This window comes from Nicotiana attenuata, unplaced genomic scaffold (genome assembly GCF_001879085.1).
Source record: "Nicotiana attenuata strain UT unplaced genomic scaffold, NIATTr2, whole genome shotgun sequence".
In the NCBI taxonomy this organism is placed as follows: domain Eukaryota; kingdom Viridiplantae; phylum Streptophyta; class Magnoliopsida; order Solanales; family Solanaceae; genus Nicotiana; species Nicotiana attenuata.
Genome location: NW_017670438.1, coordinates 254,354 through 269,866, shown reverse-complemented (window position 1 = coordinate 269,866; position 15,513 = coordinate 254,354). Strand labels below are relative to the sequence as shown.

Below are 15,513 nucleotides of genomic sequence, written 5' to 3'. Positions count from 1 at the left end.
GTTTTGAGTGTGAGAGAGAAAAGAAAGAAAAGAGGGAAATGAAAAAGAAAGGGGTCGGGTAGGGTTTTAAAAGTATATTCCGACCGATTCGGTCGGAACTTATGTCAAAATAGTCAAACCTCGTTTTAATAAACAATTCCGACCGAATCGGTCGCAATTTTTATTTTTATTTTTAATTTTTTTAATTGTTTCCGACCGAATTGGTCGCTAACAGTTACGCGGTATTTTTCCGCCAAAATTTACGACGGATATGGACGGAATATCAGTTGTAATTATTATTAAAAATTAAAAAATATATTTTTATGCAATTTCCGACCGGTTCCGTTGGAAATTTTGGACTACTTTTTTCGGTCGGAATATTTCGGTCGTAAATTGGCCTTTTTTTAGTGAAGATAACCTTCTTTTCTTGTGACAAAATTATTTCTATCTTTATAATAAAGAAAATCTCGTAAACGTTTCTCTTATTGTGTGTATAATTTAAAACATATTCGAAAGTAGTAATATTAATAACTAAATAAAATCATATTTTTTCAAACTATTTTTTATTTAAGTTTTTATTTTATTATTATTTTCTTTTCCTTACAAAAAATGTTCCACTCAAAATACTATATCAAATGTACATATATAACGGTATCAAGGTTGTTAAGCTTACGGGGTATAACAATTTTCCCTGTCAAGAGAAGGAAAACCATTTTCCAAAACTCCTTTTTAACCTTTCCCACCATATTTCTCATCCCCACCAACCCACCCCCACCCCACCATCCCACCCCACCCACCCCTGTCACGCCCAACACCCAACCCCCAACCCCCAACCCCCAACCCTAAATTAAAATATTATTANGCAAAATATTAAATGATTAACGGAGTAACACCTTAAAAAAGATAACAGTTAATCCTCATCGCCATCTTCATAGTAATCATCTAAGTCTTCATCATCGCCTATTTCACTTTCATCTAGTAATTCTTCCTCATCACTTGTTTCATGTTCAACACCTCTATCTTCGTCCTCATTTGTAGCAAGGACAGAAGGATCAAATTCTTCATATATCCCTTCATTATGCTGCAATTCATCTGCTAATTCATCATCCACTATTGATTCAACATTTGAAATGTCATTCTGGTATGCCACATCTAATGCATCTTCGACTACCACTCTACCCACGAGCTTTGTTTTCAAAACTACCCGCCATGCAGACTTATTCTTGCTCAAAGGATAAGGAGCATAATACACTTGTTTTACCTTTTGTGCAATGATAAAGGGATCATAAAGTCTATATTGCCCCGTGTGTTTAATTTCAACTATGTTGTATTGAGCGTGCACCTTTGTACCTCTATTCGGTGTTGGATCATACCATTTACATCGAAAGAGTACCAACTTTTTCTTCGGCCAACCTACAGCATATTCCAATTCCAAAATCTCTTGAAGCACACCATAATGATCAACATCTCCATCACCTTTCACCCATACCCACTATTATTGGTTTTCTTTCCATTAGACCATTCTTCTGTATGAAACTTGTACCCATTGACCACGTATTAGACATCTTTCTTACTCTAGGGTCAGGTTCCCAAGCTATATCACGTAAAAATGGGTCTTTAATGCCATTAGCTGGATCATGAACCTATATATATATAATTAAATATAATTTAGAATTTTACAAATATATATAATTAATTACATATAATAAAAATCATGTTAAATAATAAGTAATACTTACAAATTCTTTAAATCACTCTGAAAACTTGGGATAAACAACATCTTGCCAATGTACCCACAAAGTAACTGCCATTATAATTTTTATTAGTTAAATCAGTGGTATATTTAATATAAAAGTCTGTAATATATACGAATATATACTTACCTATAATAAGGTCGGACCTCAGGGCAATTTAATTAACAATACATGTGTTGTAGCTGACTTTAGCTCCATCTCAGACAACCTTCGCTTTGGACTATTTTTTGGACCTCCTTTACCTGGTTGATTAAAAATGGAAAAGGGTGGTGCCAAAGGATCGATTTCGCCTCCATCATCATGCCGATTCGGTCTATTTCTCAAACATGGCACATCATGTTCAAAATAGTATGAACAGAAATATGATGTTTCTTTAGCCACATATGCCTCGCATATCGAACCTTCAATTCTTGATCTATTTTTTATGGTCCGTTTACATTTTCCAATAGTCCTACATAGTGTTATTTTTAGACAAAACAATCTTTAAAGCAAATACAAAAGGTAAATGATTAAATTTTATTACCTCTCGAAGGGATACATCCATCAACATTGAACTGGCCCTCCAAGTCGTGCCTCTTGTGCAAGGTGAATTGGAAGATGTTCCATTGCATCAAAAAAACCAAGAGGGAAAATTTTTGCTAGCTTGTTTAAAGTTAAGATAATGTTACTCTCCATATAAATTAAGTTATCCACCCTCAATGTGCTAGAACACAAATCCTTGAAAAAACAACTTATCTCTGTAATCGGTTTCCATATTCGATCAGGCAATGCATTGAACGCAATAGGCATCAACGCTTCCATGAAAATATGACAATCGTGGCTTTTCATTGACGCCAACTTCCCTTCTTTCATGTCAATCGTGGCTAATCATCAGGCATCCTCAAATTGTTAACCCAACTACAAATCTCTCTTCTCTCATCCAAGCTGAACGTGTAACTGGCTTTGGGCTTCTGTATCTTGTTGTTAAAGTATGTCAGATTCAACTCACTTCGCCTACAATATTCCTTTAAGTCCATCCTGGCCTTCAAGTTATCTTTGGTCTTGTTAGTAACATCCATAATAGTGTTAAACAAGTTGTCAAAAAAATTCTTCTCGATATGCATGACGTCCAGATTATGCCGAAGAAGATTGCGCTTCCAATAAGGTAATTCCCAAAATATGCTCCGCTTAGTCCAGTTGTGTGTGACACCATAACCTGGTATCTTAGATGGCGGAGACTCTGTTACTTTAGGCATATCCCTTACTCTGTTCCAAATTTCTTCTGAACACAAGCAGGCCGGTGGCTCCTCAAAATCAGTTCGGTTCTTCATAAATGCACTTGTATTTCACCTAAATTCATGATTCATTGGCAAGAATCTACGGTGGCAGTCGAACCATGTATTTTGACCTCCATATTTCAAAATAAATGCTTTAGTGTCTTCCATACAACAAGGGCAAGATAACTTTCCAGCATTCGACCACCCGGAAAACATTCCATAAGCAGGAAAATCATTTATAGTCCACATCAAAGCAGCATGCAATCTGAAGTTTTGTGTGGTTGATATATCATATGTTTCCACACCTTGATGCCATAATAATTGTAACTCATCAATCAAAGGCTGCAAGTATACATCAATCAAACTTTTCGGATTGCGTGGACCTGGAATAATACAAGTTAGGAACATATATGGACTTGTCATACACAACTCTGGCGGAAGATTATATGGAGTAACAAACACCGGCCAACATGAATATGGTGCAGCAGAGACAGCAAATGGAGTAAATCCATCTGTGCATAGTCCCAACCTAATGTTTCTTGGTTCACTAGCAAACTCGAGGAACACCCTATCAAAATGCTACCACGCTTCTCCATCTGACAGATGGAAGAGTATACCAGGTGGCCTTCTATGTTCGTAGTGCCATCTCATATGAGGAGCAGAGCTCATTGATGCATACAACCTCTTTAACCTAGGTATAGAGGTAAGTAATGCATCGCTTTAACTGGAACTTTATTTTTTGTATTGGCATTTGTGACTTACTTAAAACGAGGCTGATTACAAAATTTACAGTTCTCTATAGATGCGTCATCCTTATAGAATAACATCCAACCTTTCTCACAACAATCAATTCTCTCTGATGAAAGACCCAACTTAGAAACCAATTTTTTAGCAGTGTAGAAATCTTTTGGTAAGTCAATGTTACTCGGATTAAGTTCATTCATAAGCCCAATAATAGAATCCATGCCCGCTTGGAAAATAGAACTATCCGATTTAATACTTAGCAATCTAACAGCAACAGACAACTTGGAATGCACCGAACCTTCATACAATGGACGACTAGCTTCTAGTAACTGTCCATAGAAACGCTTAGCCTCATCATTTGGTTCGGATTGAACCCCAGGAAAAGTCCCAAAAGCATCCCTCATCATTTTATTGTATCGAGAATTTTCAACATTATGCTCCGAAATGGGGCTACCCTCACCACCAAAAGAATTATGAAAGTTAGCATCATCTAAACTAGCATGATTCTCCCCGTGAGCAATCCACATATAATAATTTTCTACAAGAAATGATTCTCCCCGTGAGCAATCCACATATAATAATTTTCTACAAACCCTTTCTTGTAGAGATGGACTTTAACTTCGTCTGATATCAATAACTTAACACATTTATATTTCACACAAGGACACCTAATCCTTCCTCCAATAAGAAAATCATCAAGTGTTTGAGCCTTAGCAATAAATTCAGCAACCCCTTCAATAAATTCATCCCTCAACCCCGCACGGTTAGGATGATTCCTATTATACATCCATCTACGATGCACAAATTCCATCTACACAAATAGAAATCTATAAATGAGATATTTAAAATAATTTGATTTATTTAAACTGGTTACAAAGTTATACTCTTTCAAAGGTTCCTTTTAGAAATATACATATCATTGTGTCAAAGCACTTTAATTAATATATTTTATTCTTTAAATTAATATCTTTTAACACTCGAAATCTCACATTAATCCCTATTCTAAATAATATAAGTCTTTAAATATACTAATTAAATTTGAATAGCTTCTTAAACGTTCATATAATCTAAATTAATTATTGATTTCTCAAACAAAAGAAATAGTCGTAACTAACAAGTGGAAGTGTTTTTATTTGGTATTGAGGAGGACAAAAGGATCAGATAGAATCTTGAAAACTGAAAAATCCAAAAGACAATTAGCTTTCTGTCTAAAGAGTTTTAACAAGATCACTTTCAACACCAGAATCTTCAGATCTACCACTTTAAAAGAATGTAAAGAGGAAATGTAACAGAAGCGCCAATTAGAGTCATTATCATCAATGACAATAGCTTTGACTCACAAACTATAAATCAAGTTTGACAACACCTCCAAAATAATGAAAAAATAGTACCTCTAATCCCTCTTATCTTCCCCATGACCCAATGAAAAAAACAAGGGACATACATCTAACCCCTCTTATCTTCACCCATGACCCATGCATAGTTGTAGTAGTAAAGTAATACTCGTAATAGATAACATAAGTTTGTACAGTAGGAATTAACTTAGGAATCCTTTATTGGTTAGGTTTTCTAATTTCTGATCAAACTTGGTTTTGTAATATATAGGTAATGTTACCTATTTAATGAAATCAAAGCCTCAAACGCTATGGCTAAAAAAAAAAGTCTCAAATTGTTAACCCTATATAGAGCAACCAGTCTTCTTTGAATATCACTTTGCAACTGGGCTATGTTACATAGGCACTTTTTTACCCAAACAAATATGAAAGATCTACAAATAGCATCTATCATCTTTATGATTTCGTCGCAGTGATTTTTTATATTAGAGGCAAGCACTAACTGATATAGTAACTTCTTTGAGGATAGTATCACATTCAAGTATATGAAAGGAATGGTGGCTACTATACCCTCAATTCTTAGATGATTTCTTGTTTCACGGCTTCTGTTGTACTAATAACCTTTCTGACTATCATTGTCAGCATCTTAACAATAATTTTATATAAAGTAGTACAACAGGTAATAAGCCTATAGTTTTCGGACTGAGTAGGAGAGGCTACCTTAGGCACTAAAGTAATGGTTGTGCAATTCAAAGCCTCATGAGCTTTCCTATTTCAAAGAAGTCTAGAACATCATAACACACCTCATTATCAACTAGCCCCAGTTATTTGTAAAGAATTCAATAATAGATCAGTCCATACTAGGAGACTTATCAGCTATTATACCAAATCCCTGATTGCTTCCCAAATTTTCTCACCAGTGACTTTTTGAATGAGAACCACTTTCTGCTTTTGGGTAAGACATGGAACTAGCCAGGCACGAAAACGTTATACCATTGTTGTGCATCGCTATGTATCTGCAATCGTTACTCCTTAATATCTCCAGGCATATAAATCATAGAACATATATATGAAGGTGTGACTAGTAACTTGCTGCACAACTCTTGCCTAAACTAAGAGCCAACAAATTCTGTTACTTACACCCTAGCAAAGTAAGAACTAGGCAGAAAAGTATAACAATGTAGGAAAATTATAAGAACAAAGATCATATAGTGCATCAGACAGATTGCCAAATTAATAATGAAATCACTGGCCAAAAAGGAGTGTAGGGGTCAAAACCATTATAATTATTCCAACATCCCTGTCGGTAATGAAAACAACATAGATCATATGACACACACATATGCCAGCACAAACATAAAGAAAGATGGTGCAAAATAATGAAAATCCAAAATAGATAAACCTGTAATGAAGAGGGAAAAATAGTACCTCTAACCCCTCTTATCCTCTGACGGAGCTTCAGCGGGTGGTGGCAGTGGAGACAGAGTCTCGACGGAGCTTCAGCGGCGCCGCTGGTTGGTGGCAGCGGTGGGTTTGGGTGAGGGAATTTTGATTGAGAGAGAAGAGAGAAGGAAGAAAAGAGGGAAAGGAAAAGAAAGAAGTGCGCTGGTACAGTTTTAAAAAAATATTTCCGACTGATTCAGTCGCTAATTTGGTCAAAGCAGTCAACCTCACTTTACTAAAAATTTCCGACCGAGTCGTCGCTATTTTTTAATTTTTTTTTTAACAAAAAAAATTATTTCCGACCGAATTGGTCGCTAACAGTGGCGCAGAATTTTCCGCCAAAATTTACGACGGATATAGACGGAATATTAGTCGTAACTATTAGTTAAAATTAAAAAATAAATTTTTATGTATTTTCCGACTGATTCCGTCGGAAATTTTCGACTACTTTTTTCCGTCGAAAATTTCAGCCGGAAACTGGCCGTTTTTTAGTAGTGATCATACGAACTCGCTCGCGCGATCAAAATATCAAAATAACACCTAGAACTACGAATCGGCTGCCAAATCAAATGATATTTTCAATGAAACTTAAGAATTTCTATTTTAACAACCGGGCGTCCGAATCACGTCAAACTATCCCCGTTTTTCACCAAGTTTTGCAGACAAGTCATATACATAGCAATGAACATATACCAAGCTCCGAAACAAAAATTCGGACCCGGTAGCACTAAAGTCTAATCTTGGTCAAAATTTTACACTCTTTAAACCTTAAACTTCAAATCTCGACAAAAAGTGATAACTCGAGTTAGGGACCTCCGAGTTCGATTCCGGGCATAGCCCAGACCCCAAATCACGATACGGTTCCACCGGGATCGTCAAAATACAAATCCGGGTTCGTTTGCTCAAAACGTCCGAAGTCAACTCAGATGGATTTTTAAGGCATAGTTTCACATTTTATCAATTTTTTTTTTTAACTTAAAACCCTTCCGGAGAAAGACACGGACTGGACATGCAAATCGAGAAAGGCTAAAATGAGATATTTGAGGTTTCGAAACACAGAATTAAGGTTTATAACTCTAGATGACCTATCGGGTTACCACAACTCTATCTTCAAGAAAAAAGGAAACGAAAAGAAGTAAACCGAGAAAGTGGGAATGAAATAGAAAGAGAGAATAGACATAACAGGTAGTAGTCAGCTCAGCAGCATTAAGGCCAAAATCAGCCCACGCCAATGTGACAAACTTCACTTGCTTCTTTCCTAAACGGAACGCCAAGTCGCCAACACCCGCCTAACAATATCACCATAAAAATGATAGCGAACGAGCCATCACTCTGATCTGTTCAATTACTCTTTCTTCGCTACATCCAAAGTCAGAGATAGTCTTCCCCTCAACGCTGGGGCCCTTCCCCTAACAACTCCATCACCCCTTTTTCTTCCCTTCACTTTCTTTAACTATTTTCTGAAATTGTTTGTTAAGGGAAGAGATGTCGGACGCTTTGATCAATGGGCTTGCCGGTGCCGGTGGTGGCATCATCGCTCAGCTTATTACCTATCCTCTCCAAACCGTATTTATTTATTACTCCTCCCTACCCCTTCTTCCCTATTCTTAGCTTCATTTTTTCCCCCTTCTTCAATTACTCAAAATCAGAGAACTGTTTTTCTTTTCTTATTTAATTTGGATGATGTTAGGTGAATACGCGGCAGCAAACGGACAGAAATTCGAAGAAGGAGAAGCAAAAGCTTGGGACAATAGAGCAAATGTATCAGGTGCTTGCCTATCTTTCTTCTGATCGTTTTTATTAATTAAAAAAAAAATTCTGTATGAGATCTATTATAATTAATATTCTACTTCAGTTGTTCTAGTTTTGTTTGCTTTCAGTTTCACAATTTTCGTGCCTACGTGATCTGTAGGTTGTAAGGCAAGAAGGATGGGATCGGCTTTACGGTGGCTTAGCTCCGTCGCTAGTGGGCACCGCTGCTTCCCAGGTAAGGACTTTCTGTCTTAAATCCCTCTTTTTTTGGCCAGTTGCTAATGTGCACCGTGTGGGCTCTCTCTCTTTCTCTTTTTAATTATCTTTATTCAGAATATTCGGCGGTTTGTTGCGGGTATGCCGTATGCCCTTTTGTTTCCTTTTCCCACGGGTTAAAATACTTGTTTTTGGGTTAATATCTACTTTCTCTTTTGGCTCTCTGTATCTATGAAGATACAAAATGTGAATTATCAGATATTAAGAGGAAAACTGGATTGATATCAGTACATTAACCATTAATCAATCCCAAATTAGTTGTGGTCAGTTAAGTCATCTATAACAACTAATAAGTCCATTTCAGTCTACTAATATATTAAGTAGTACTCCCTTTATCCCAATTTATGTTACAATTTTCGCTTTTCGAGATTCAAACTTTTTAATTTTGATTGCGTATTTGAGAATGGAATCTTTTAAGTTGTCAAAATAAAATTTACATATTTGGAAACTAAGTAAAAAGTACTATAAGTCAAAATGATTAATAATTCAAAATATTTAAATGGCTCATGAAAAAATTGCGGTCCAGAAACACCGTCACATAAATTGAGACAGAGATGGAAAATTACTAGACTTTGGTCCATACTTTACAGTATTATTGGGTGGGTATTAGCACCGGAGGGGGCAGCTCTAATTATTCATATGTGGTCCCTCGTCTTTGGGAACTGTGCCAATATTGCTTACTGAATATGATAGCTTATCTGCAGTTGGGCGGTCCTTTAACCTGGTAGTTGTTTTGTCTTTCTCATCTTTATTGCACGGGTCCTAACAAAAGCGGAAATGATTTTAAACGGGAAGCCCGGTGCACTAAGCTCCCGCTTTGCGCGGGGTCCGGGGAAGGCCGGGCCTCAAGGGTCTATTGTACGCAGTCTTACCCTACATTTCTGCAAGAGGCTGTTTCCACGGCTCGAACCCATAACCTCCTGGTCACATGGCAGCAACTGTAGACATTTGCTTATAAATCATTAATAACTTGTAGGCGTCATAGACCAATGATGCTTTGTCTAGTTAACACTTAACACTGATGTACTGCAACAATAATGATTGACTTGGCCAAAGGATCACTTGGTCATTAGTTTGTGAGCTGGAGGTACTCTTGCCAAAGTTGTATGATAATACTGCATTATGTGCATTATGTTATTACTGATGAAAAAAAGGGTACTGCACTATGTCATTACTGATGAAATAAAAAATTACTGCACTATGTCATTACTGGTTGAAAAAAAAAATTACTGCACTGTGTGTTTGGGTTACAACAACAACGACGACGACCCAGTCAAATCCCACAAGTGGGGTCTGGGGAGGGTACTGTGTATGCACTGTGTTTGGGTTAGATTTCCTTAATTAACAGCTCATGCATCTTGCAACTAAAACTTAACAAAGCTTATTCTGTAATATTGGAGTCTGCTAGATTTTACACTTTTTCCCTTTTGGATGGTGAATGCTCCCAGATTTATCATGGCCTCTTTAAGTTTGCCGTAAAATTGATGATGTTTAGATGTTGATTTTGAATGAGCAATCCATAGACTTCTTGGTTGATTACTATTCTTCTACCCCGCACCCCCAACCCCGATAGTGCGGTCTCACGGATCTTCATTGCAGTATTTGGTCATTCCAAAATTATCACTTGTAGAATATGGTGGACCCTGTTATAATGAACTGGGTCAGAGCATAAATGCATAGATGGACATGTTTGCTTTGATAGTGTTCTCATATGCCTGTAACAGAATGGTTAACCTAGAGAAGTGAACACAGTCAACTAGTTTTTCCTGGCCTCAATGCTGGAATACTTTGGTGATTTCTTTGTAACAATAGTTAATTTATGAACTCACTCTGCTTGTTGTTTGGTAATGAAAATTCTGTTCACTTACGTTGCTGTAAATTTGTTTTTACAGGGCGTATACTATTACTTCTATCAAATATTCAGAAATCGAGCAGAAATTGCTGCGCTTGAAGGTAAGAAGAAAGGAATTGGTGATGGATCGGTTGGAATGTTCTCATCACTTCTGGTGGCTGCTTTATCCGGGTAATTTACTTGTCTGTGGCGTATTAGAATTTTATGTCCACCTTTTTTGTAGCCTTGATATCTTTCTTAGATTGCCCTGGTGGACTGATCCTGGTAAATGTCCAACATGAATCCTAGTCAACGACATTCTGGCTTTTCTTGTCGTTATTACATATTGCCTATAAAAAGGAATCAAAAGTTTCTGTCTTCTGGTATAATATGGAATCACGATTGCACAAATTTCTTCCATTTCCTATCCCAGGCCAATGTAAAAGCACCCATGTTTACGAATTACCGTTAAACTTTTCTGATTTCTTTGTGGATAGTTACCATTGAACTTCCTTACTTTTCTATGTTGCAGGTGTGTTAATGTTCTGCTGACTAATCCCATATGGGTTGTCGTCACTCGCATGCAGGTACTCTTGTGTTATATTTTAGTTCCTTTGGCCCTGGTTATGAAATTGAGGCATTTATTTCAAATGTTCTGGTGAATTTAGTGCAGAAATAGGTTTATTTGTGTTATTTACTTATTTTACTCTCTGATCTTTATCCTGCATGTTAAGGAATACAACAACTACTACGTTTCAATCCCAAGCAAGTTGGGTTGGTTATATTAACCCTCAAATTGACCATCCCGCTCCAACTAAGTTCATCTTAGACCAACAACTACTACTACTACTACAACAAGAACTAAAAGACTCCTAGGAAACATAAGACCTAAAGTAAATATACTTTCATTTCTACAGGTAACAATGCTGCATATATTAGTTAATTTATTTTCTATTAGGATATTTTTGGCAGCAAATTCAAATGTAGTAATAATATAATCTTTATAGTGGCAAGGAAGTTAATGCGGGTTTAGGGGGGCTGTACCAGACTTGGAGGGGCGCCCACCTAAGGTCGGCCCAAGTGGCTGAGATACCCCAAAAGAAAAAAAAAAAAAAAAAAAAAAAAAAAAAAAAAAAAAAAAAAAAAAAAAAAAGCTGGAGGTTGCCTTTACTTCACAAAGTGGAATGCTTGCAATTGCAATTCTGGTGGGAAGGCTTACACCCAACCAAGGTCCTTGAAAGTTTTCCTACTTCAGCCGTTGATTACATTTATTTTGCAGAATATCCTGATGTTGTTTACCAAGATTTTTATAGGTCCTTGTTTTATTTCCTGCGAAGCTGTAATTTCAGTATTAAAGTTGGAGTACTGAAATTACTGAAATTAAAGTTGGAATACTTATCAAAAAAAAGTATTAAAGTTGGAGTACTTTAATAGTACATCAAAAGTATTCTCATGAGATCTGTTTCCGGCAAGCCACCTAGCTAAGCTTGATTCCTGCAACAATGGTTCTTTAACTGAATGGTTTGATTTAAGCTGGGGAAATTCCTTTACTCTTTCCTCCTAGGTGCGTTGCGAGTTAGTTATGAAAGAGATTTAAATCCCTACAACAACCTTGGCATGTTAACTGTCTGCTTTCATTTAAGCTGGGGAATTTTCTCACTCATCCCTTGGTGTTGAGATACGGAATAATATTAACAGAAGCTTAAATATGTATTGGACCATTTCTTCAATCTATCGGAAGACAGAAGTGTAAGAAGCCATTCCTCCTTGGTGTTGAGATACGGAATAACATTAACAGAAGCTTAATTATGTATTGGACCATTTCTTCAATCTATCGGAATACAGAAGTGTAAGAAGCATTATTTGAGTTGTGGATTCTGTAGTTTCAATAACACTGAAGTAATTTCAATGTTGAAATTACCTTGTTTTAGACACTTAACAATTGCCTTTATATACATCCCTTTTCCCTTTTACATAGTAAATGCAACAGGCATTTATAAAGAATCTGATGAATAAAACTAGTTTACTTAGCTTTGGCATGTAGAAATTTTCGTTATGTTTCTTAACATGACCTGCCACTTCCTCGCACAAATTGGTCTAATTTAGATATTTTGGTTGTTCCTTGCAACTGCTGTGCAGACTCATACGAAAAAGTCAAAAGGTAGCCATCCTGAACCTGCAGCATCAGAGGATGCAATCGGTGCTGTGGTCGAACCGCCTCCTTTTGGAACTACCCATGCTGTATGTACATTTGTCTTCTTATTAAAAGATGTAACTTATGGTTCATGGAAAAATACATGCCTTGAAATCTTGGACCTTAGGATATGCAGTGTTTCTTCTTGACTAACTTCAAGTGTCATTATAAGCTCATGCCAAGCTATGCTAGATGATTTTTCTAATGAAAATTTCTTTGTATTTCTCAAGAGTCTGAGCTTCAAATATTTGATTAGTTGACACTTGAAAGCTTGTCTTGCTTTTCATAACAAAATTGTCTGGCAGCATAGCAATTTGGGAAATGATAATTTCTGAAGAACGTTCTCAAGAATGCAGTCAGTTCGGTGAAGAGAAGATATAGATAATGTCATTGCAGTTTTTAGAAGAAAATCTTTGATGATACTCAAACTTTTTTGGGTGGTTCGTCTCTGATCATTTAGCAATTAGCAGTCAGCATAGTGTTTGTGCTCATCACGTGGAATCATGAATTTTTGTTTATGCTTCCCATTGATTTGGTTCAGACTATGGAGACCATGCCTCTATTTCTCACAGGCACTTTGTTTCACAGATTCAAGAAGTCTATGGTGAAGCTGGAGTTTGTGGTTTCTGGAAAGGTGTTTTTCCGACGTTAATCATGGTATGTGACAACTGACTCTAGTTAGTAGTACCAATGGTTGCTGATTCTTTTCACTGCTAAATACAGGTAAGCAATCCTTCTATACAATTTATGCTATATGAAACCCTTTTGAAGAAGATTAGGAAACGGCGTGCCTCTAGCAATAAAGGCGCCAATGATGTCACTGCATTGGAGGTAAATATTTGTACTTCACTTTTCGTTTTTTTTCTGCTTAGTGATTTAGTCTAGCAGGCTGGTATTTTTGTTCTTGGCCTAGATCTTTTGGAGCTCATGCACTTGTATATTTTGGTTAGATATTTTTACTCGGAGCTGTGGCAAAGCTTGGGGCTACAGTTGTAACATATCCTCTTCTGGTTGTGAAGGTAATACAAGTTTTTTTTTCTTTCCAGGAGAAACTTGGCTTTCCCTTTTTCCCACTTCTCTTGAAATCTCTATGATCGTTTAGATTAAAATGTCGTAAATTCTTCTCATACAATTTCCCTAAAAGTAATTCAGAGATTCATATTCTTCTCTTGTTATGTCGTACCGCACTCTTTATGGTCAATTTTGAGAATAAACTGTTGAACTACTAGCTTAATGGGGAGTGGGTAAATTCTTTCCTCTGCTTTTCAGTTTTTGCTAACTGTATCATGTTCAGTTTTAAGTTTATTTGGTCCCAAGTAATCTCAGTCATAACACGAAACGCTTACTACCACTTTTGTGGTTTCATTAAACCTGTTGGCTGGAACTGTTCAAAAAATGTTGCAGCAATGTCCAATTTAGAGAAGCTTGGTCACTGTAAAGAGTTTGGTCCACTATCCAACAATTATTTGAGATTTGTTTTCTGCATGAACAGTAATTTTTCTATCTTTGCAGTCGAGACTTTCCCAACATGTTCAGGACTGACGCTTAGTTGTTGTTTTGTTGTTGCAGTCAAGACTTCAGGCAAAGCAAGTTACTGGTGGGGATAAAAGACATCAGTACAAAGGTTGGTGCACCTATTTTTAATGCATTACTATTACAGAAGTCACTGTAAAGGTTTTGTAAGTTCTTCAGCAGTAAAAACAGGATGCTGAAATGCAGTAATTCAATCTTCAGAGATCTGTTATGTTACTGTGATTTGAGAAAAATGACAGTCGAGAGAGATGCAGCCTCGTTATAAATTATTGTGGTATTATCTATAAGCTCTGTTGGCCGTTGTATGGTGGCTATAATCTGCAATGCGGGGAAGTTGATGTGTTAGGATTTTTGTATAAGCATTTCAGGCATTTGTATAGTGTAGGTTCTGATGTTGCTTTTACGCCATTCAGGTACCCTGGATGCTATTATGAAGATGATACGGTATGAAGGCTTTTATGGATTTTACAAGGGGATGGGCACGAAAATCGTACAGAGCGTTCTAGCAGCTGCTGTCCTATTCATGGTCAAGGAGGAACTAGTCAGGGGTGCTAGGTTTTTACTAACAGGAACTGCAGCTAGTACTGTAAGATCAAAGCCTCCCTAGAATTTTCCGACATAGCAGTCTTGGGCAGCTGCAGCCTGCAGCATTCCCTCACCACAGATACCTACAGAATTAGGACGCATACATTGTAATAGCATAAGAAATTAATTCGAAATTGAAGATAAAGGAAGATGATCTAGTAAAACGGTTGGCTGTCCAGCAATAAGCCCATTCATCGGTCTCCATCATAAGCACATTAGTCATGTTCTCAATTGTTTGAACTTGGATTGAGCTGTCTAGCAAATTGAAAAATGGAACATATTGATTATTTGATCCTTTGTTTGAAACAGTGTGGTCAAAGGATGTGCTTAAGTCCTGAAGCTCTGAAAAGTTCAGGGAGGGCACTTCGCATTGCTTAAGCTCCGTTTTAGATAGCCACTATGGCGTGTGCTTCATTGCACATGAATTCTATCTTGAATCAAGTAGTACTAAACAAAAGTATGATAGGTAAGGTATATATTAATCATTACGGAAAACGTCTTGAATGAATTTGTTCTTATTTCTTGAATTACATTTATAATTTTTCCCTTTTCTTTATTCATTGTGCTTTATTTTACTGAGGACCACACTATAATCACGTCTTGCGCATAAAGCCTTAATAGACTTGAAGTGCTTTTTAGAGTTTTTTACCTTTGACAAACACTCGTTTGAAGAAATGACGCTCAATCTTTTAATACAATGTTTTGGACATGAATTCACTTGGAAATAGAGATTAAAAATTTGTGAGTGAAAACTATTATTTGACTTCAAAAACTTTTGAAAAACAAGTTTTTCATTATTTAACGAAATGGGGAAAAAGTTATTTGTTTGTGA

At 36.6% G+C, this 15,513-nt stretch overlaps 1 protein-coding gene across 1 annotated transcript; it reads left to right on the top strand.

Moving 5' to 3' along the window:
* Positions 1 to 7,680: 7,680 nt before the first annotated feature.
* On the top strand, positions 7,681 to 14,987 carry LOC109239416 (peroxisomal nicotinamide adenine dinucleotide carrier-like). Its single transcript, XM_019405982.1, has 11 exons — positions 7,681 to 8,076; positions 8,201 to 8,278; positions 8,423 to 8,497; positions 10,431 to 10,561; positions 10,902 to 10,956; positions 12,509 to 12,610; positions 13,152 to 13,220; positions 13,287 to 13,394; positions 13,514 to 13,582; positions 14,133 to 14,187; positions 14,510 to 14,987. Exons 1-11 carry the CDS (start codon positions 7,996 to 7,998, stop codon positions 14,701 to 14,703), a joined length of 1,017 nt encoding a protein of 338 aa, XP_019261527.1. The 5' UTR covers positions 7,681 to 7,995; the 3' UTR covers positions 14,704 to 14,987.
* The last annotated feature ends 526 nt before the right edge of the window (positions 14,988 to 15,513 follow it).